Source organism: Stegostoma tigrinum, chromosome X, assembly GCF_030684315.1.
Source record: "Stegostoma tigrinum isolate sSteTig4 chromosome X, sSteTig4.hap1, whole genome shotgun sequence".
Lineage (NCBI taxonomy): Eukaryota > Metazoa > Chordata > Chondrichthyes > Orectolobiformes > Stegostomatidae > Stegostoma > Stegostoma tigrinum.
In genome coordinates this window covers 6733756-6756602 of record NC_081404.1, presented here as the reverse complement: position 1 = coordinate 6756602, position 22847 = coordinate 6733756, and the positions used below count along the sequence as shown (strand labels likewise).

The 22847-nt window shown below is 40.5% G+C and overlaps 1 protein-coding gene across 13 annotated transcripts in view; it reads right to left on the bottom strand.

Moving 5' to 3' along the window:
* LOC125448288 (R3H domain-containing protein 2) overlaps positions 1–22847 on the bottom strand; it is a 265250-nt gene that overhangs the window by 23642 nt on the left and 218761 nt on the right. For 10 of the 13 annotated variants that reach the window (XM_059643331.1, XM_048523499.1, XM_048523500.1 and 7 more), the window contains 5 exons: positions 21763–21993; positions 13519–13642; positions 11500–11657; positions 5462–5613; positions 1538–1638 (listed from right to left, as the gene is read on the bottom strand). In XM_059643331.1, the coding sequence (XP_059499314.1) occupies positions 1538–1638; positions 5462–5613; positions 11500–11657; positions 13519–13642; positions 21763–21993 (766 nt within the window). The remainder of the gene's footprint in view (positions 1–1537; positions 1639–5461; positions 5614–11499; positions 11658–13518; positions 13643–21762; positions 21994–22847) is intronic. The other 3 variants (XM_048523501.2, XM_048523502.2, XM_059643330.1) reach the window with 2 other exon arrangements.

Sequence of the window (22847 nt, the reverse complement as noted above, 5' to 3'; positions counted from 1 at the left end):
GAAAGGCGAAACTGCCCTGGAACACTTTTCTGAGTCACCCACTCCTGCTGTGAGAAGCCTGGTTAGTGTAATAGGCAGGTCCTATTATTTTGAAGCTGTAACCATCTGGATAAGAAAGGAATGCTGCACAATACCACAGGACTATACTGCAATACCACTTCAGAGAGAGTCTAACTGACTTCTTTTAAGCTAGGGTCAGCTGTGAATTATTCTTGTGTAACCATAAATATATACACAGTTTGTCCCTTAATTTTATGCAGCGACTCTCAGTTCCACCCAGACATGTGTCATTTGGTTTATGAAGTCTTTTTCTCTGTCAGCCAAATTAACTACCCACAGCACTGTAAAACCGCTGGTTTACTTCCTCAGAAAACTGATTTTAGAAACTCTGCTCATATATTTCAAACAGATGTACACAGTATTACTCTATGTCAGAGCAGCTAATTGCCATTGGAGGTAAAGCAAAAATTGCTGGAAAAACTCAGCAGGCCTGGCAACTGTGATCCGAGTTAATGTTTTGGGTCCAGTAACCCTTCTTTAGACTTCACTGGACCCGAAACATTAACTCTGTTTCTCTCTCTCCATAGATGCTGCCAGACCTGCTGAGTTTCCAGAATACACAGTGCTTTTTTTGTCACTGGAGCTCACTTAGTAGAAAACCATTTATCTGCACAGTCTGAAGTAGGGATGCAAACATTTTGGATGTCTCAACTCAGAACTGGTAAAAAGAATTTCTCTTGCCACAGCCATCTCTGGATGAGCAAAATTCTGATGTACAAGTAGTTCTTCACTCTTTAATTGCACAAACAGTAGCTTAGGTCTGATAGTTATGCCAAGGGAGGAAGAGTACAGGGGAGGTTGAAGGCTCCAGCAACCCAGAGACATGGAGATACAAATGAATTTAACAACAAGATTCCTATTATTAGTTTATTGCTCAGTGGTCTATCCATCTATCATTAGTAGACAGGAGTTAATATTGAGTCTTTAATCTTTGACTTCAGGGATATGTAATCTGTCAGTTTTTTTTAAACATACCCATTTTTGTTTGTTGTCACCAGATTTTCATTATCCTTTGAATTGTCTGTTTGTATAGTAATGACAGAAAGTACAGCTTAAAACACCCCATTATAAAATCACATAATGTAAGAACCATAGCCTGAGCCCAATAACAGGGTCTTTCCTCCCAAGATAATTTCCTAAACTAATGGATTGCTTTGAACTGGCATTTCAGCCAGAAAACTGTTCTAACATCAACCATTTTGACTCATTCAGACATCACAAGTGCATGTCTTCCTGACTTTCAATTATTCATAAATTTCGATTTCGGAACCAAAATCAGACCAGAGAAATCTCCCAATATATAAATCATGCTTTTTCCTGCCAATTACTCTTGGTATAAATAGCAATGAAGAAATTAGCAGCACATACATGCCTTTTACAGACGCCCTGTCAGAATGCGAGCAACTGAAAGCTGCTGATGCTTTGCCAAGTTGGTATGTGCTAATCTGAACATGTGCGAGAGTAAATTTGCACTAACCTGTATATTGTTGCTGCATTTGCGCTGGGTTACAAGGAGAGGGAGACTGAGGCATCTGGTACTGCTCTGGACCAGGTGGCTGAAGGAATCCAACCGATTGGCTGAAAAAGTTTTGCCCAGTTTAGTTTTATAAACAGCAGCTATTACACAGATCAACTCACATAAATTTATATAATTAAAAATTTTGCATCTAGCGCGTGTGCGTAGTGTCACACCTGAAAGTGTGGCCTCCGAGGAGTCACACTTTAAATGTGTCACACCTCAGAGCATCACACCTCCAAAGCATCACATGTGCATAGCGGCACAAAAAAGTCCACAGCCTGCTCAAATAACCACTTATCTGTTAAGTTACCAAAAATATAATTAAATAACTATGAACAAATGAAGTAAAAAAAATCCAATGAGGAACAAGTAACCAGCAGAAAGCTGAGCAATCAAATTCCTCAAATATTTTTTTCTATTGTTACTTTTAACAAACTAGTGTGTGCCACAAGAACAACCAAATAAATCACGAGTCTTTTTTTTAAACATTGCTTTCAGCTACCTTGTTCACTCTTCACTTCATATAGCTAGCAATAATATCTATGCAATAATCCCAAAAAGAATCTGGGAATAAAAATTCACTAAACTTACCCATTAAATTAGTTAATGTTAGAAAGGGTGTGCAAAAAATTCCATCCTCTAGACAGCTTTATTGCCTAGGGCCTGAATTACAAATTGCACCTCAGATGCTGCGGGCTGCCATTTACAATGGAGAGATTCTGCGAGCAAGAGAGATGCATGACAGGAGTTGGTTTTTCACCAACTCCTGCAGAACTTCAGACAAGAGTGTGCTTTGAGCAGGGTGCAGAAAAAGACTGACAGAAAAACCTGTGACATGCAAGTATACATCTGTGATAAGAGCTGCATCATAGGATTTGTGGTTTTCACCTTTTTCTTGTAGAACTATAATGTCTGGACAGCATCAATCAAGACAAGCCATTTCATACGAGACAAGACAATATTTTCCAATCATAACAACACAGATCAGCAGAAAGAAAACAGAGTGCTTTAAACAGGTTGTTAAATAAAAAACTGAAATGACAATGTTGTTCTGTCTCTTTAATAGAACGTAACGTTTGCGCAAGAGCTGTAGGGGAATGTTTGAGGCAGTTTGGATATTGTGGCATCTGTCAGCTAGACTCAGACTATAAGCAAACAACTACCATTTAATTTGCCTATCGTTATAGGTTTGAGAATGGACAAATATACCTGCTGCAGTGTTCCATTCACACCAGCTTCAGCAAGAACCAAAAAATACACAAGCCCTGCTTTGCTTTCTATGATGCAAATAATTGAGGAAATGCAGCATAAGTTTTGAGGAGGAAATAAAACACAACTTGCATGTTACCATTAAAAGAAATCCCAATATGCTTTCCAGAAGAACAATCAACAAAAAGTTAAAGAAAGGGCTTTATACAGGAGGGCTGACCAAAAGCTTGGTCAAACAAGTTTCAAGGAGTGTATTAAAACAGGACAGATGGAAAGGCAAATGGATTTAGGGAAGAAACTTTCAAACATGGAACCTAGGTAGCTAAAGGCAACTCTACGTGGGGCAAAAGAGGTCAGGTATGGGAAATGCACAAGATGCCAGAATCAGTGAAATGGAAAATGCATCGGGGTTTTGGGACTGTAGCAGGTTATGAAAATTGGTATGGATAACACCAAGAAGAAAACGAAGCACAAGAAGCAGCATTTTAAATCAGACAGGTTGGGAGACAGAAGCCAATGTTGGGGAGCCAAGGATAATGGTAGAGTGGTACTAGCACAGAATAGAATACAAGTTTTGGATAAGCTGAAATTTACAGCAGATAAAAAACCAGCCAGGACAATATTAGATTAACTGCCCCTGGAGGTGACAACAGCACGGATGAGGCTGTCAGCAGCGTAAGAGCCGAGGAGGGGAAGAGATGGGCAAGTAATTCAGGACTGAATAGGATGCCGAGGTTGCAGTCTAGGACTGCAGCTGGAGAGAGGGGTCAGATGGATGTCTACAAAATTAGTGGTAGGACCAAACAGAATGGCTAAAATCTTTTCAGTGCTTACTGAGGGTAACGTGTCGCTCAACAAAACCAATTTAAGATGCGAGAAGAGGCAGTGGATACATTGAGAGATGTGGTGGGAAAGTAGAGCTGGGGTATCATCAGTGTACATGTACATGTAGAAGCTGACTTCATGCCTGTAGTAATATTGGCAAGGGGCAACATGCAGATGAGGAAGTTGGTACAAGTGGGGAGGGTGACTGTTTATCGTATCCTAAAATCTATAAATTCTACTGCGCGTGCCACAGGGAAAGGAATATTTTAAAGGTGCAGTATGATTTATAAAACGGCTGATAAAAGAAATTAATACCAGCACGAGTACAACGTGCAAATATTTTTACCTCATCAGTCATGATATATTGCTGCAGTATAGTTGCTGCATTACAGCGATGCGCGAACTGCTATTGCATTCATGCTGAATGGAACGAGTAAGCATTAAAAAACACAATTCAGGTCCAGGACCACTTGTGACCAACATCACAGGAGATCTACTAATACTCTCAAAAACAAATCACACACGAGGATAATAAGTACAAGACACTTGAAGCAAATCTTTATATAAATGCTTTTATGTTTTTCCAATGTTATGTTGCCCTTTACTGCTTTTCCATATCTTGATTAAACTCCTTCAATTGGCAAGATCAGGACCACAGATTCATTACGTCATCCCACTACTCCTCTGCTCCTTAGGAGAACGAGTGATTTGGCTAATCATTGTTGGGGTTAATCCACTGGTGCTATCACAAGTTATTTGTTGTTCAAACTGAGATTTGAACCTGCGATGCAGAGGAGTATCTCCATTGCTTGGCCAACATTTAATCAAGAGTTAACGCTTTGTAAGTGCACATGTGAACATTTCAAGAAAAGCACAGCAGTAGGCTAGATTCAAAAATAGTTTGACATTTTCAGGAGAAGTCTTCACATGGTAGCTGAAGAAAAAGTACATGTCAGAGTTTGCATTCACATACGGCATGGTTACATAGTGCTGGTAGACATGGCTGCAAACACACAAGGAGTAATGAGAATTCAGATGATTAGAGCAGTTGAATTTCACCATCGGTGGGTAGATCATCTTTGGTAAGATCATCTGCACTGAATGAGCCTTCAAGAACGGTCTCTAAATTACTTAGTATAATCGCTTTCAATAGGCCAAGCATCACATATTCATATAGAGATACATCCTAAACATGCTACAGCCATGTGCTTGTAAGGAGATTTCACTGTGATAGACAGGGAAGATTCACTTTCTCGCCGCTAGTAGCAAAAGCTGTGTTAGGCTAATTGTGGGCGAAAACGTTTTGCTTTTCAGCAAATAGAACCAAACTGCGGGCTTGGACCTCAAGAACTGTAAAGCTGGTCACGATATTTGTGGTTGTCTGGATAACAATCCAGAATGGCTGAGTGCAGGGCTTGAGCAGAATAAGCACTCTTCTATCTGCAGCACCTCTGGCATTAATCTGGCTTTGGAACGGTCTGCTTACGGAGCTGCTGCATTCTATATGAAAAGCATTATTGCACAGGTCCTTATGCATTTAGCCGCAAGGAGTCTACCTTTATATCTCTTACCATTCCTCCTTCTCTCACTGAGGGCTTAGTTAACTTTTATTCCCAGGCACTGCTGCAGACTCTCTGTGCTGATCAGCTTTAATTCATTAATAAATGCAGAGGTTACACTGTAGTGTAAAAGGAACGGTCACATTCAAATTACTTCCCCAAAGTCATTGTAATTGTAGATTACACAGATTCAAAATTACAGAGTGGAAATTATATTCCTTGTGTGACACAGTGAATTCTAAAACAGGTTCTCTTAACCAGATGCATCGATAATATAACAATCTCTTACCTTGTGCTATTTTGCTGGGATGGTGGGATTACACTGTAATATACTGGCACTCCTCCAGCAGGTAATGTTCCCTGGACAGATTGACTGGGTACCATAACAGGTTGCTGGTAGGTCTGCTGTACAACTACTTGAGAATCACTGGACATTGGCACCTGTAATAGTAACAAATCAATTGAGAGAGAGAAAATAAACTATTTCTGGGTCAACTATCCAAAAAATTAAAACTAGGCTTTGAAGCTGCTTCGTTCTACCATTAAATAAGAAATAAATAACTAACTCCTCCAATCAGCTAGAATAAGAGCTAAAATAAAATAATAAAAAATTATGCGGGCACTCAAGATCTGACAAAGAAAACAGAAAGTGCTGCAAATACTCAGCAGGTAAGGCAGCATCTGTGGAGAAAAATAAAGGGTTTTTTTTACGGAGCCTACGAAGGTGGGAGGACTGGCGCTTGGAATAATTAATCTGGCAGGATGAGAAAGTTTGATTTCCCAATGACGGGTTGAGACACAGAAATAAAATCAGTAATGTATCTGTATCAAGCATTACCACCTGTAGCATGTCCATGCTTGTAATATATCGGCATATCATGAATATTCATCGACACAAAGTCGTTTTTACTAAGGTCAGGGGTGAATGGGAATCCTGCGGTACACAATCAGTTCAAAATGGCAAACTGTCAGTTTTGTACAGCTGTTTGCAAGGTTAGCAGTTTTTGGTGTTTTACTGTACGGCGCAGGTGAACAGCAGCTTGCATGGAGGCTCTGGACCAGAAAGGACAAGTCTGTGGTAAGGAGTCAGGAAGTTGGAGCAATGAAGTAGGAAGGGCCTGGGGTAGCGAGGTCAGTTTGTCAAAGTAAGATAATGGGGAACCAAATGGACTGTGGCAGTACTGTCCAACATGTGTCACATTCCTGGACGGTGAACTGTAACTGGAGAGGTGCCGCAGGGTTCAGTTCTCAAGCCTCGACTATATACAATCTATATAATATAAAAAAAGCTCTGCAAGCAAGGGCAGAGTGTAACACAGCAAAGATAAAGAATTTACAGATGAATATTTATGTAGTGCATCATGTAATAAGAAAGGCAAATGGAATTCTGGCATTTATTGCAAAAAGACTGGATTATAAAAGTAAAGAAGTACTGTTACAGTGATAGAAGGCACTGGTGAGACCACACCTGGAGAATTATGTCCAGTTTTGGTCCCCTTACTTGAAGATGTAGTTGCACTGGGGGCAGTTAAGAGGAGGCTTGCCACATTGATTCCAGGGCTGTTGTATGAGGAGCAGTTAAGTAGCTTGGGCTTCTACTTGGTGGAGTTCAGAAGAATGAGGGGGGATCGGACTGAGGTATATGAAATGCTAAAGGGGACTGGAAGGTGGACATTGAACAGATGTTCCCTCTCGTGGGACAATCTCAAATGGTAGTTCATAGATATAGAATAACAGGAGGTCAGTTCAAAACTGAGATGTAGAGAAACTGCTTCTCTCACAGGGTTGTGAAGCTGTGGAACTCACTGCTCCAGATTGCGATGGAGCTGGAATCAATCAATAGATTCAAGAAATAGATAGATATGTTTCACATGAAAAGTGGGACAAAGGGCTATGGGGAACAGGCAGCAGAGTGGAGTTGAGACCAGGATAAGATCAGCCACGATCTTGGTAAATGGCACAGCAGGCTCAGTTAGCTGAATTGCTTCCTCCCTGTGCCAATTCCTATGTACCTATGCGTCCATGTCAGGGTGTTAACGAGCAGAATCCCTACAGGGCTCTGAGTTCACCAGAAACACTTTGAAGATCCACTCAGAGATCTTTAACAGCATCTTTCATAATGCGTAGAACAGAGAGCCAGCTGAGCCTGCAGGTTCAGTGGCATTTCGTACAGCGGAGAGTGAATGCAAAAATAAAACACTGTTTCTTCCCCAAGAAAGGATATTTCTCTGGCTCCCCTGTAAACCATTAATGTGCATCAAGTGAAACCCTATCACCAAACCAGTTCTCTTCCTAAGATAGCCAAAACAAATACTGATGATGCACTGAAATAAAGTGAAGCCAATATAACAAAATATCTACAAGTAAAATTTAAGTTTGAAAAACATATTTTTCTTTTGAACCCTCAGCAAGTCTAATGTTATTGAGAATGGAGTTGAGAAGGGAGGTTATGGCCAGATGCAAAATCTCTCTATTTGACCAGGAGATTCTGTAACAGGCCACTCACAGCTATGGAAAGAGTTTGCAAACACTAAATGACTCTGTTTTCCCATATACACCACTGGCATTTTGAATTTTAATTATAATTTTTTTGGAAAAAGCAAAGAAAAACGTAGAAAGAGGTCAGAGGCGCCCTCTTTAATGGAGGACACTGGCTCCCTGATTAATCAATACAGGACACTGGCTCCCTGATTAATCAATACAGGACACTGGCTCCCAGATTAATCAATGCAGGACACCGGTTCCCAGATTAATCAATACAGGACACTGGCTCCCAGATTAATCAATGCAGGACACCGGTTCCCAGATTAATCAATGCAGGACACCGGTTCCCAGATTAATCAATACAGCATAGTGGCTCCCAGATTAATCAATGCAGGACACCGGTTCCCAGATTAATCAATACAGGACACCGGCTCCCAGATTAATCAATGCAGGACACCGGTTCCCAGATTAATCAATGCAGGACACCGGTTCCCAGATTAATCAATACAGTATAGTGGCTCCCAGATTAATCAATACAGGATAGTGGCTCCCAGATTAATCAATACAGGATAGTGGCTCCCAGATTAATCAATGCAGGACACTGGCTCCCAGATTAATCAATACAGGATAGTGGCTCCCAGATTAATCAATGCAGGACACCGGTTCCCAGATTAATCAATACAAGACACTGGCTCCCAGATTAATCAATACAGGACACCGGTTCCCTGATTAATCAATACAGGACACTGGCTCCCTGATTAATCAATACAGGATAGTGGCTCCCAGATTAATCAATACAGGATAGTGGCTCCCAGATTAATCAATGCAGGACACTGGCTCCCAGATTAATCAATACAGGATAGTGGCTCCCAGATTAATCAATACAGGACACCGGCTCCCAGATTAATCAATACAGGACACTGGCTCCCAGATTAATCAATACAGGATAGTGGCTCCCAGATTAATCAATGCAGGACACCGGTTCCCAGATTAATCAATACAGCATAGTGGCTCCCAGATTAATCAATGCAGGACACCGGTTCCCTGATTAATCAATACAGGACACTGGCTCCCAGATTAATCAATACAGGATAGTGGCTCCCAGATTAATCAATACAGGATAGTGGCTCCCAGATTAATCAATGCAGGACACCGGTTCCCAGATTAATCAATACAGGGCACCGGTTCCCAGATTAATCAATACAGGACACCGGCTCCCAGATTAATCAATGCAGGACACCGGATCCCAGATTAATCAATACAGGACACTGGCTCCCAGATTAATCAATACAGGATAGTGGCTCCCAGATTAATCAATACAGGACACCGGTTCCCAGATTAATCAATGCAGGACACCGGTTCCCAGATTAATCAATACAGGACACTGGCTCCCAGATTAATCAATACAGGATAGTGGCTCCCAGATTAATCAATGCAGGACACCGGTTCCCAGATTAATCAATACAGGGCACCGGTTCCCAGGTTAATCAATACAGGACACTGGCTCCCAGATTAATCAATACAGGACACTGGCTCCCAGATTAATCAATACAGGATAGTGGCTCCCAGATTAATGAATGCAGGACACCGGTTCCCTGATTAATCAATACAGGACACCGGTTCCCTGATTAATCAATACAGGACACTGGCTCCCTGATTAATCAATACAGGATAGTGGCTCCCTGATTAATCAATACAGGATAGTGGCTCCCAGATTAATCAATGCAGGACACTGGCTCCCAGATTAATCAATACAGGATAGTGGCTCCCAGATTAATCAATACAGGACACCGGCTCCCAGTTTAATCAATACAGGACACTGGCTCCCAGATTAATCAATACAGGATAGTGGCTCCCAGATTAATCAATACAGGATAGTGGCTCCCAGATTAATCAATGCAGGACACCGGTTCCCAGATTAATCAATGCAGGACACCGGTTCCCAGATTAATCAATACAGGACACCGGCTCCCAGATTAATCAATGCAGGACACCGGTTCCCTGATTAATCAATACAGGACACTGGCTCCCAGATTAATCAATACAGGACACTGGCTCCCAGATTAATCAATACAGGATAGTGGCTCCCAGATTAATCAATGCAGGACACTGGCTCCCAGATTAATCAATACAGGATAGTGGCTCCCAGATTAATCAATGCAGGACACCGGTTCCCAGATTAATCAATACAGGGCACCGGTTCCCAGATTAATCAATACAGGACACCGGCTCCCAGATTAATCAATGCAGGACACCGGTTCCCAGATTAATCAATACAGGACACTGGCTCCCAGATTAATCAATACAGGATAGTGGCTCCCAGATTAATCAATACAGGACACCGGTTCCCAGATTAATCAATGCAGGACACCGGTTCCCAGATTAATCAATACAGGACACTGGCTCCCAGATTAATCAATACAGGATAGTGGCTCCCAGATTAATCAATGCAGGACACCGGTTCCCAGATTAATCAATACAGGGCACCGGTTCCCAGGTTAATCAATACAGGACACTGGCTCCCAGATTAATCAATACAGGATAGTGGCTCCCAGATTAATGAATGCAGGACACCGGTTCCCAGATTAATCAATGCAGGACACCGGTTCCCAGATTAATCAATACAGCATAGTGGCTCCCAGATTAATCAATACAGGATAGTGGCTCCCAGATTAATCAATACAGGATAGTGGCTCCCAGATTAATCAATGCAGGATAGTGGCTCCCAGATTAATCAATGCAGGACACCGGTTCCCAGATTAATCAATACAGGACACTGGCTCCCAGATTAATCAATACAGGATAGTGGCTCCCAGATTAATCAATGCAGGACACCGGTTCCCAGATTAATCAATACAGGACACTGGCTCCCAGATTAATCAATACAGGACACCGGCTCCCTGATTAATCAATACAGGACACTGGCTCCCAGATTAATCAATACAGGATAGTGGCTCCCAGATTAATCAATACAGGATAGTGGCTCCCAGATTAATCAATGCAGGATAGTGGCTCCCAGATTAATCAATGCAGGATACCGGTTCCCAGATTAATCAATACAGGACACTGGCTCCCAGATTAATCAATACAGGACACCGGCTCCCAGATTAATGAATGCAGGACACCGGTTCCCAGATTAATCAATGCAGGACACCGGTTCCCAGATTAATCAATACAGCATAGTGGCTCCCAGATTAATCAATACAGGATAGTGGCTCCCAGATTAATCAATGCAGGATAGTGGCTCCCAGATTAATCAATGCAGGATACCGGTTCCCAGATTAATCAATACAGGACACTGGCTCCCAGATTAATCAATACAGGATAGTGGCTCCCAGATTAATCAATACAGGATAGTGGCTCCCAGATTAATCAATGCAGGACACCGGTTCCCAGATTAATCAATACAGGACACTGGCTCCCAGATTAATCAATACAGGACACCGGCTCCCTGATTAATCAATACAGGACACTGGCACCCTTTTTTTAATCAACACACTAAGCACAGCAATTCACTTTCTCCCAAGTCATCATGGTGAACCAATCAGAAGTATAAAAGCCCTCACTGACAAAGACACTTATGTCCCTCATGTTTTCTTGTGTTGAGGACACAGGAAAAAGCTTAAGGGTTACTAAGATGCAGAGGATTAGTGATAAACATTTTGTTCATAAAATATACTGCAATGACATATCTAGTTCTTAGATTGCAGAGTGCAAGTACAGTTCCTTTGAAAGCAAATGTTCTCAATATTTCACTGTGTACGTAATAACATTGAATAATGTAATGAATGTTATTTGACATTTTAAAATGAGATTTCTAGCTATTTTCCTTGAATTGATTACCTGATATGATGGAACAGAAGAGTATTGGACCATCATCCCTTGCATTTGGTTTCCCAGATTGTTCCGCTGATTATTCATCAAGCCTGGTGTTTGGGGTTGTTGTACACCTATCATCCCTTGGTAGGTCTGCTGCTGATTTGGTATTACACCCTGTAAACCTATGTTTCAGAAAAATAGAGCATGAAAAGAATTGTATGAGTGGTTGCTTACATAAAGGCAAGTATCAAAAGCTCAAGGCAGTTGTGTGTCTGGCAGGAACCTCAATAAGAAATTTTTATCATCTTATTAAGGTGGATTCTCCCATTTCTTAGATGGATGAGTTTATAGCAGGAGACAAAATATTACAAAGAACAGTGTACCTTTGCTCTGAAATATTGCATTTGGCTTCCTACCTCAGTCTCTGTAGTTAAAACTTCTCCTTTTGTGTTTAAAGCAGATTTTGGAGGCTGCTCAATGGTATATTGGATATAGTTAGTATCTGAGATATCAAATCAGGAAGATCACAGGTTTCATCCCCAGACTGCATGTAGAGAGTTTTCACTGCCAATGTACAACCAGCTTCAGCACTCCTGGGTTAAAGTTGGGAAGAAATCAGCCAGGGTTCTGGCTATCCGGTGAGCACTACTGCAAATGCGTGCACAGGCACAGGTGGGAAGAGACTCTGGCTCAATTGTGGTGCCTTCGTAGATGGTAGTCACTTACAATTTTTTACATGTTGAATAATGGCACTTAGGATTGAATATTGGAGGCAACTGGTATGTGAAATTTAACACTTCACATTCAAGGGAGAAAACCAGCAGCTTCGAAAAAAAAGGCAATGATCAAGAGATCTCCATGAGAATCACTAGATGATCAAAAACAGACAAGCAGCAAGGAGATTTTCAAATTCCCAGCTGGCAATGACAAATTAGATGCCTGTACTAGAAACAACATGATTTTCCAGTGGAAGTGACCAATCTACAAGGTGGCTTTGCATCCTAAATCAAAAATTACCTCACCGTCTTTCAAAACTGTTAGTTCTGCAACTGAACAGGAATTGTAGCAAAGCACCAAAACACTCCATTCTCAAATGTGTACAGCGGTACCAAGTTAGACCATTAGAGGCATCCGAACATTAAAGCTCAAAATGCAATATTTCAGGGCAAATATCCAAATATCAATTTTGCATTTCTGGAAGAATCACAGCCAATTTACAAAATTATTATGGAATATACCAGAGTTGAAAAATTTGCAAGATCAGCAAAACAAATAAGACAACAAGTCAGGGAAATTTCTGTTCCCCTGGGGAAACCATTTTGAGCATGTGAATTTACACATTAAGACACGGAAACAAATGTTTATATTGCAGTAATGAAGCATGTTACAAACAGCTTTCTTACTATAATTGGGAGATGTGAAACCAGGACTCTTTTTGACTGACTTTAGCACAGCAGTCATCCAAAAACACTGGCCTAAGCCATTATTCTAGTTTTTTCCTGGATCCATTGCTCTAAAAGTTCAATAAACACACTAGCATTGGTCCAACAAACCTAAGTGGAAAACTGCAAACAGTTCTTGGAGGTTGTTGTACATTGTATTTCAATAAGAAAAATCTAAAGCAACAAGCATAGCTACATTTTAAATAAATCTTTTAACCAAGAGAAAAATGGACAGATGTCAACACCTTGAACGGGTCAGTCAGATTAAAATACTGGTGCATGAACAATTTCCCAAATGGGTTAAAATAGCAAAGATGCGGTTTAAACAAACAATGCTGGAAAAGTGACGTGCACAACATCCCTAATATCCTACAAAAAGTTTGTTCTAAATGACTGTTCCTTGCAAAATGGCACAGAGGCAATACCTCTCTACAGCAGTGTGCGTAGAACGCTAAAAGGGAAGAAAACTAAATGTAATTGATTGACATGCAGCTCACCAAAGTTGAAATATAAAGACTGAGGAGCAACTACAAATTTTTTTTGACATGTATAATCAACAAATCTGATGAGTAACATAATCTGAAGACAGTGTTTCACTAACCTGCTTGTTGTGTTGGCTGAGGCAGCTGTTGGCTGCGCTGAGAATTGTACGGAACCTGGGAGAGAGGCCGGTACTGCTGGTTGGAGCTTTGGTACTGCCCAGGGGGATAATAAGAAACAGGGATCTGCTCAAAGAGAAAAGGACAAAATAAATTGACTTCAAATGCAAATCTGATAATCTGTAAAGCCAATGCATTGCAACACTGTGTAACACTTCTGCAAAATTCAGTAGGCACATCTTCAGGTTACAGAGCCTAATGGTCATTGTGATGTGACTAAGAACTTATCACAGATACCTCTGATGAAGGGTCTAGGCCCGAAACGTCAGCTTTTGTGCTCCTGAGATGCTGCTTGGCCTGCTGTGTTCATCCAGCCTCACATTTTATTATCTAAGAACTTATCACAAGCTGTTCTAGGTATTTTCTGATCAACCTGTTCAGAGATGTTGTACACACCTTTAGGGATTGAACCTAGGCCTCCTGGTTCAGAAGTAGGGACACAAAAGGCTACTCAGGCTATTTTATTTTGTTTCTATCCAGGGATACTATTACACACCTCTGAAGGGTTTTTTTTAACCACCACAAAATCACCCATGTTTTTAATTAGAAACAATTTACAAACACAGCCCATCAGGAGCAGTGCATCAACAAAAGTAAGGTAAAGGTAGGACACAGGCCATTTTTAAATAAAGGGTAAGAGGGGATGACATTCCAATTTACAAGCATAAATGACTAATCTGACAATACGACATTATCATTTCTAAGTCATGTATAAAACATTCAGATGCAGAGTAAAACCCTTTTTTACTCTACCTCAACAATGAACCTTGGTCCAAACCTCAGAACAGCAAGTGCATTTGCAACAATTTACACATTGCTGCGTTATGTATAAGAAACTGTTTATGTTCCTTGATTGCCACATTACTGTCAAGTAGTGATAAAGTGAGCAATTTCTGCTGTGGGCCCATGTTCACCAACTGCCAAAGATACCTCTCATCAGTTCTGCAAATCTTGGTTTCCACCATTCAAGTTCCAGTGTTAGTTACTAACACTGCCAAGGTAAATTTTTTTGACTCACTTCTCTTCTCTCACATAACCGCAATGATCTAGGGAAAATTATCTGGCTAGATACTTTTCAATCTACTTGTTTGGAGATGTTACGACACACTTCTGGAGCAGGTGGGACCTGAACCCAGGTCTCCTGGCTCAGGGGTAGGGACACCACCATTGCGCCACAACAGCACAAGAGCTCCGTCCATTCTACCTTCATTCTACATGATCATTACTATCAATATTAAGTATTATCCCTACTTGGTATTCCTGATCCTTTTCATTTGTTTTGCACAGGACCCTCATTGGGTCAAAACATGTGTCTCCAAGCTACCTCTGTCTCGTGTCATTACTTTAATCTAGCTTACTCCTAGTCCACCTTCCCTTGCTGGATATTTTCTCTTGCTGAATGCATCTTAAAGATGACTCCTAGAACCCTCTACCATGCCCATGAGTTCTAACATTAGGGCGTTCTGGAGATGTTTAAATTACTGACTTATAATTGGTCACCACTGCTGTTGTCTTTTGTTAAGAACTATATTCTTACTCAATAACTTGCACTTCATATATCACACTGTTACCACAATAAGACCAAAGCATCAGTGACTCCCATTGGTTAACCTTGTACCACATTCTAAAACACATACCTCCCGCATACTCACCTTCACAGATGCGTAACAATTATTCCTTATGCAAGTCCCATTCTACTAAATTCTCAAATGTTGGTATATTGTTACAGACCTGACAATTCCAGACGAATGCTAGCCTTTAGGTTGATACATGGAGCACAAAAGTTGCCATAAATACAACTCAAGTCCATGTCGACAAAGCCTACTTTTGTAAAAAAAAATCATTCATTAGGTGCAGGTATTACTGACTTGACCGACATTTACTGCCTTTTTTAACCACTGCAGTCTATGTGGTGTAGATACACCCATGGTGCTATAATGAAGAAATTTCCAAGATTTTGATCCAATGGCAGTGGAAGGTACAGTGACATAGTTCCAAATCAGGAGGATGATGGCTTGGAAGGGAACATGCAGGCAAGGGTATTCTCAAGCACCTATTACCTTTTAGAAGATAACGTCAAAAGAACCGAGGAACAAGAGTAGGTTATTCAGCCCCTTGAGCTTGTTCCACCATTTAATGAAATTACAGACCTGTGGCTGAGCCCCTTAGACTTTGGCCCATATACCTGAATACCTTTGCTTAACAAAAAAATCTCTTAGCTTTAAAATGAACAGCTGTGGTTATTGCATGATGGATCGACTTTCCTTCATAAAACTCCAGGTTATAATCAAATTCTCTAAATACAACAAATAGCTATTGCTGGACAATAAACTCAAACCATTTTCATTTAATTTACCCACAAGCAAGGATTCAAATCAGCATTCTTTGGAAGAGGTCTAGTCAACTTTTAAATACGCATCACAAGAACTTTTAGACTCACAAAATCCTTGTGCAATTGTAAATATTGCAATCAAGATAATGATATTGTGATGTAAATGAGAGATTTATACACACTTAATATCATTTATTTTTAGTGTGAATTCTTGAGTTAATAAGGTGGGTTTTTCTGTGGGTATGAAGGTAATAATTAACTCCTAAGTATTTCTGGAATCAAGGTTATTTCTTTAAAACAATTTTTGAGGACTAGCCTAAAAATTCATAGATCTTTGTGTGCACCATAGTGTTTTACAACTGTAATAAAATCATGAGAATATTTTTTAAACTCAATGGAAACATCCCTAGATCAGAGAGTTTTTTTAGTTTTACTTTGAATTTTATGCAGTCTTGTGAAGTTCCTGAAGATGCTTGTAAAAACCAGTGCTCCTGAGCAGCAAACAATATAGTGAAACTAGAACACTTAAACAGTTAGTGTCAGTCCCAGACCGGAAGCGTTGCCATAAAACCTTGAATATTTTACCAGAAGTTGACTGCATTCAAATGCACAAATAACTCCAGGGAGAAGCTGTCTGCAGTGCCAGTCAAGTCAAAAGTGACTTAAACATATCAAGGTGTTAGAGACAGGGGGGGTCTGGTATGAGTACTGCACAAGTGCTGTTTTTGATGTGCTTTCGGTTTTAAAGAAATGTTATTGTTTTTCTTTTCAATTTATGTAAGGAGTGTTTTGGGATTAAGAGAATTTCCAACAATCACCTTAAACACCTTGGTCTAATCCACAATCAACAGTCGGATTTTTAAAAGGCCTTTTCGACAAGTGATCTGGTGATCCTCCAGAAATTTTCTCTTGGATATTTTGGTGTCATGTCATTACATTAGATATCTCCTCAGCTTTGAATGGGTTCCAGCACAAAATATCATCATATTCCATCACCCCAAACTCCCACCCTAACAAAGCTGTAATATATGGATATGTGGTTTATTTTTAAATAGTTTTATTTGTTCTGTGGTCAACAGCTTGGATACTGTGCATTGCTCAGGTCCCAACTGGATTGTTGGCCTTTCTCCAACTTGTTCTTTCCTACCAGTGAGCTTTTTAAATTCCTCAATCAACCTCATCTACTCCTCGTCGATAATTTCAGTCTACATTCACACTTTATTTCACACTGCACATCTGCAGTGCTCACCACATCTACTTCTGCCAAGTCCAACAGCTCAAACATGACAAATCTTTCTTTCTCAGTCCTTAAAAAAAACTGAGCTCACTTCAATGTACCAAATAAGTAAGTAAAACAAAATGAGAACTGTTGGTAAAACTACTGATGAAATCAACTTCGCATGAAGCCAAAATTCCACCTGCATTAGTAGCTTGCAATGGGAGTCCCTTTTTCGAATTTGAACAGGCTCCAAACAGGAAAAGTTTGTAAAACACCACATTTGGGCACAATGTGTAATATCCAATGAGGCAGCCAGTCTCAACGAAAGGGGAAGTTATAGCAGTGGATGAAAAATGGAATGATTGTATACCATGACAAAGCAGTGATCTATGAGGAGCACGTCACCCTTTGTTATGGATGACATTTGAAGTTGAAGGCAACCCTAAAGTAAAAGTAAAGGTTATTAGCTGATGACTGAATTGATGCAGTGAATTCAGGTATCTTGCATCCAGTTGCAAAAAAGATTTGTTCACAGCATGGTGGACATAAATGCATTCTCTTTTTTGTGCACATTTCTTGTACATCTCTCTATCCATTGTACACTGGCTTTGCCATACTGTTTGAAGCATTAAGATCAACAATTGCTCTTTCTATAATCCACTGCAAAGCACAACTTCCTCAAAGGCAGCAAGGAACCATAAACAAGTGGGGGTACTTCACTACTGTGAGAAGATTTCCCAGCAGCAACAGCTGTGATGGATGCAGAGGATAGTCTAAGTTAAGAGGCATCCAGCCAGGTTATTCCTGCCGTGGAACACAGGCACTATGCAATTTGGTGTAATGAAGCCATCACAGCTGTCAGCTGTAAAATGTGCATGATAATGTGTCCTTGCTCAGACACCACCTAAACATGAAATTCTGTTAAACATACAAATTTTATTTATAAGGGTCATGGAATTGATATGCAACATTTGTGCCCATACAACATATATCCATTAAGCAAGAGAATCTTATCATCTAATGAAAGCCCTGTACAGTGGTCACAAAAACAGTATTTTGGTATTTGTTTAATACAAGTATTCACTACAGATTGCCAGCTGTGACAATTATCTCCTGAGTGCGGCCTAGAGAGATCTGACAACATCAAAGCTTCACTGCCGCAAGAAAGATCCAGCAAACGGACAACTTTATAGCAGGTGTCCTGGAAATAGAGGCAAGAAGCTGTAAGTCATGTGGAGTAGGTACACCCACAGCGCTACTAGGAAATGAGTTCCAGGATTTTCACCCCACAATGAAGAAGGTTAGGTGATGTATTTCCAAATCCAGATGATGTGTGACTTAGAGGTGATAGAGTTCCCATGTGCCTATTGCCCTTGCTCCTCTCATTGGTAGAGGGTTACAGGGTTTTGGAAGTCTCAACTGAAACCATTCCAATGAGCTTCAAACCCGTCCCTCCTGTCTACGTGACTCTGCAAACTTAGGATTTAGGTGCTAAACTTTATTGTCGCTCTGAAACCGGAACAAACATTAATTAAAAAAGGGAGAAAAGAAATGTTTCGTTTCTTAAAGCCTTTTACATTACTAGTAACAAATCTGTACATTGTCCTAGAGCTGCACAATCAAATTTAAAAGGGGGTACTTTATTCCTTTATTTTATTCACTTTAAGGAAAGGTTTCAAAATCTCAGTACAGCACAATAAACTTTGTGTGTGCATTGGGTGTAGCAACTATCACCAGATATGTTGTGAAGCAAGAGAAGGCAGTCATAGTACAATGATCTAAGATGATACACAACTCCCCAGAGGTACAACATCAGGAGGAACAGTAAGCAACCTGGGATGAAAGAATAGCTTACAGGGTCACTGCCAACACTGAAAGAGATATGCCACCTGATCCATAAAGACTGTCAGTCACCTGTACTGCACAACAAGGACAAGTCATTCAGTATCAGCAGCAGCAAAGGTCACTGTTGTCATGAACCTTACGATCATAGGTGCTTTCCTAGCACCCACAGGATCATCACAGGATTGAGCTATTTTGGCATTTTTGTTGCATGAATTTCCTTGCATACTTCCTCCACCATATCCAGGCTGCTGCGCTGTACCTACTTTGAGCTGTGTAATATTCTGCATGCACAATGAAGAAATGCAAACTGAAAAATATTTTAAAAGTGAATCAACTTTATTTTCTGACACGGTGTTATGTTTAATGTGCTCATATAATGTCTCTGCTTTGTACGCTGTGAAATTCTTAATGCTGATTGTGCCTGTATCAAACCAATAAACAGTCTTGCAGCTGCAGAGTGACACTGGTGGGTTGCTGTATAACCAACTGGTGGTACAGAAGGCCTGGTATTCATATTGGTGACCAATTCTGTTGAACCTGCATCACTTCGACTACTACAGTAGCTGCAGAATCATTTTTTTTTCACTTTTGCAAGGCTATGTGAAAGTTCAGAACGGTTAGTGATATGAATGCAAAGAATCTTCTCATGTAGTAGTGTATGCATGGCATGGCTGGAGGGTATTTCCTTATGGCATCTGCCTTCTTTATGAGCAGAGATCAGAGGGCATTTGTGGGTGCACAAATCTCTCCTTAATGGCTACTTTTATCAGATTCCAGGCTTATTGAAACTGGCTTGGCTGCATTTCATGACTGTTCTGAGAGACAAGGGAGTATTCATGACAGATGTCTCCACAGTGAACACATACACAGTGAGCCCACCAACGCAAACAAACCTCACGTATTCCATAACGATACTCTCGTTCCCACAACTACTGTTCCATGGAGAAGGACACAGTACTGACTATCTGGATGTTGAACTTATTCATAATTCACAGATGATCTTTTGATAGTGGTGTACCAGTCTTTGTGTAGAAGTAGCCCCACTGAAGTGTGCAATTCTATGCAATACGGAAGGAGCATGTATATCCTGGGGCTTTGGCCTGATCCAGGTGCCCCTCTTTAAAATTTTCTCAGAGACTTGCCCTGCACTTCCTCAGTATAACAAGCTGTTTTTGCCATACTGAGTGCATTTGTGCCCATATTTGGTTCAAGTAAAGATGTAATGGTTGTTATTTGGTGAGTGCTGCTCTCCACTTTCAGCCGAAGAGTGAGTAGATATTCATTGCCCTGTAAAGAGAACACAGCACATATTATGAAATCCTTTACATATTTATCTAGTTAGGCACTACATGGTCATAATCATCCTATTTTGCAGAATAACTGTAGGTGGGTAACAGAAATATCTTAATATAATGGTACATACCACAAAATCTGTATTTTCCTCCAATCTTCACAAACTGCGAGACTCTTAGCTTGCCCTGCTAAACAGAACTACAACAGTTTTCTCATGAGGAATGAGACGTTTGATGCCGGGGCTCTGCTACCTTTCACAGGTTGCCACTATCCATCATATGCAAATACAACCTTTTAAAGTTAAGCTTGACTAAGGAGGAGTGCACCAGAACATTGAAATTCCTATCTTCCCATGTCTCTCCTTATGCAATTGTGTCAAGTTGTTCAGCCTTGTGAAGCAGCTTGAAAAACTCTACTTAAAGGCACTATATAAATGCAAGTTGTTGCTTTCAACATTGATGTTATCCTGCACTGTTGGCTTTAGCCTTTTACCTTGGCTTCTCAATTTAAAGACTCACTCTGCATGGAACCCTTACATGCAGCACAAACAGAATAATTTCATCCCATTATCCCAGGTTGGATTTAAACAGTCATCTTCTAACAACTTGTACAACTCAGTTACCTGCCAAGATACTTCAAAAAACATTCTGTGAACAAGCGGAGTTTAATGAAGTGGCACAATACAAGTGAAAGCATCACAATAATGACAATATATATGCGCCTATAATAACTCTGCCACAACCTAGGCCCTGATTCCAACTGGAATAGTGAAAACCAGGAAGGGTGAAAGCAGTTAAAATCAACCAGTGATCTTTGCCATCTTATTTGACCATCTGCAATTTTAAATTGCAAGAGGCACAGTCACCTGCTCAAATGTGGCCAGTTCCTTTTAAGTTTATAAATAAGGCTCTGATGACACAACTGGCACTTGATCTGCCACTATAACCTGGGGAGGAGAAAGCTTATTCAAACCTACCAGGGATAAGGGTCTGAAGAGGCTCAATTAAGGTAATTATTTTAAAAACCATGTGTGCCTCTTGTTGCAAAGTCGCAGTGTCCCTTCCTCTGGACCCGAAGTTTTGGGTTCAAGTCTCACATGTCATGGAGATATGTCAAACAGGTTGATTAACATAACTTAAAAACCATTTGAAGCATTCTTGTGCATCAGGAGGAACACGATTTGCCATAAGCTTTGGGCAACTATTTGATCTGACACAGTATCACAGCCAGTCAATTCTATTCTCATTCAATTTTCCATATAAATGCAACTTCCCACAGCAGGCATAGAATAAGACCACGGGCAAGCACTCTGGCTGACATTCCCCTCTCCAGTCGAGGGAAACCTGAGGCACATTGGAGCACCACCTCTGCAGCCACAACTAGCAAGTGAAGAATGAACCTCAAACATTCTTGGCCTGTTTAGCTGCAGTATCGCTCTAGACAATACTTTTATTCACTACAGCTACCAGGAAACTCTGTTTAACTACTAATTAATACCTGCTGAGGAGGTTGTGTGTAACCCTGAGGCTGAAGCACCTGCTGAGCTGTGGGATGTCCAGATGCCGAGTAGGGAGGTGCAGAAAGAGATTGCCCCGGCGAAGCTATGATGTAGCCGGGCTGCTGTGATATCACTGGGGCTTGAAATACAGCAGAGGTAGTCTCGGGAGCTTCAGTGGAACCTTGGCGGCTGAGGGTCATCTGCCCGAACTGGTTGCCAAGATCTTCAGGCTAGTTTGCATATAAAAATAGAATTACCCAAACTTCATCTTCACAATTCAAGCAATAGCACTGATTCAGTAAACTGTCAAACACAATTAATTTTTGATTTATGTTGGTCCTCTTAATTTTGCACAAAGTACGCACATTGATGGAAAGACAAAAATAGAATTGTCATCGACAAATGATACATGAATAATAAAGGCAATGCTAGAGGGATAAACTACATAGCCTGTTACCCCTGCAATTATATTGTACAGTTTGAACACAAATTACGTTTATAGTTCAGATATATATTGCATTTTTAAGTACTGGGATAACTGAATACTGAAGACAATGAAAGGGAAAAAGTACTCAGAAACAGAATGTTATGTAACAAAGACCATTTAGTCCATCAATGGGCTGGATGTCTAAGTAGAGCTATCCATTTAATGACATTCTTTTGCACTTTCCATACATTCTTTCTACTGTTTATTTATTCTCAAGACTGATTCACTTCCCTTAAGAAGCTAATATGAATTCTACTTCTACCACAGCTTCTGGTTTGGCATTCTATTTTTGAACAACTGTTTTTTGAAAAAGTGTCCTAGCTTCCCCCTTGTTATTTTGGTAGTGAGCTTAGATTTATGTCCTCTGGTTGCTGACTCAACAATTGTTTTCTTCTCTATTTATCTCACTTATTCATAATTTTGAACATTCAAATTTCTCTTTTTTTGCCTGAGCTGTTCTACTAAAAGGGGTCACAGTTTCTCTAATCTCTGCTCACTTCTTAAATCCTTTCATTCCTGGTCTCATCTCAGTTAGTGTCTTCTGCAACTATTCAAAGATGTTGATAGCCATCTTAATGTGGGGCACCCCAAACAAAC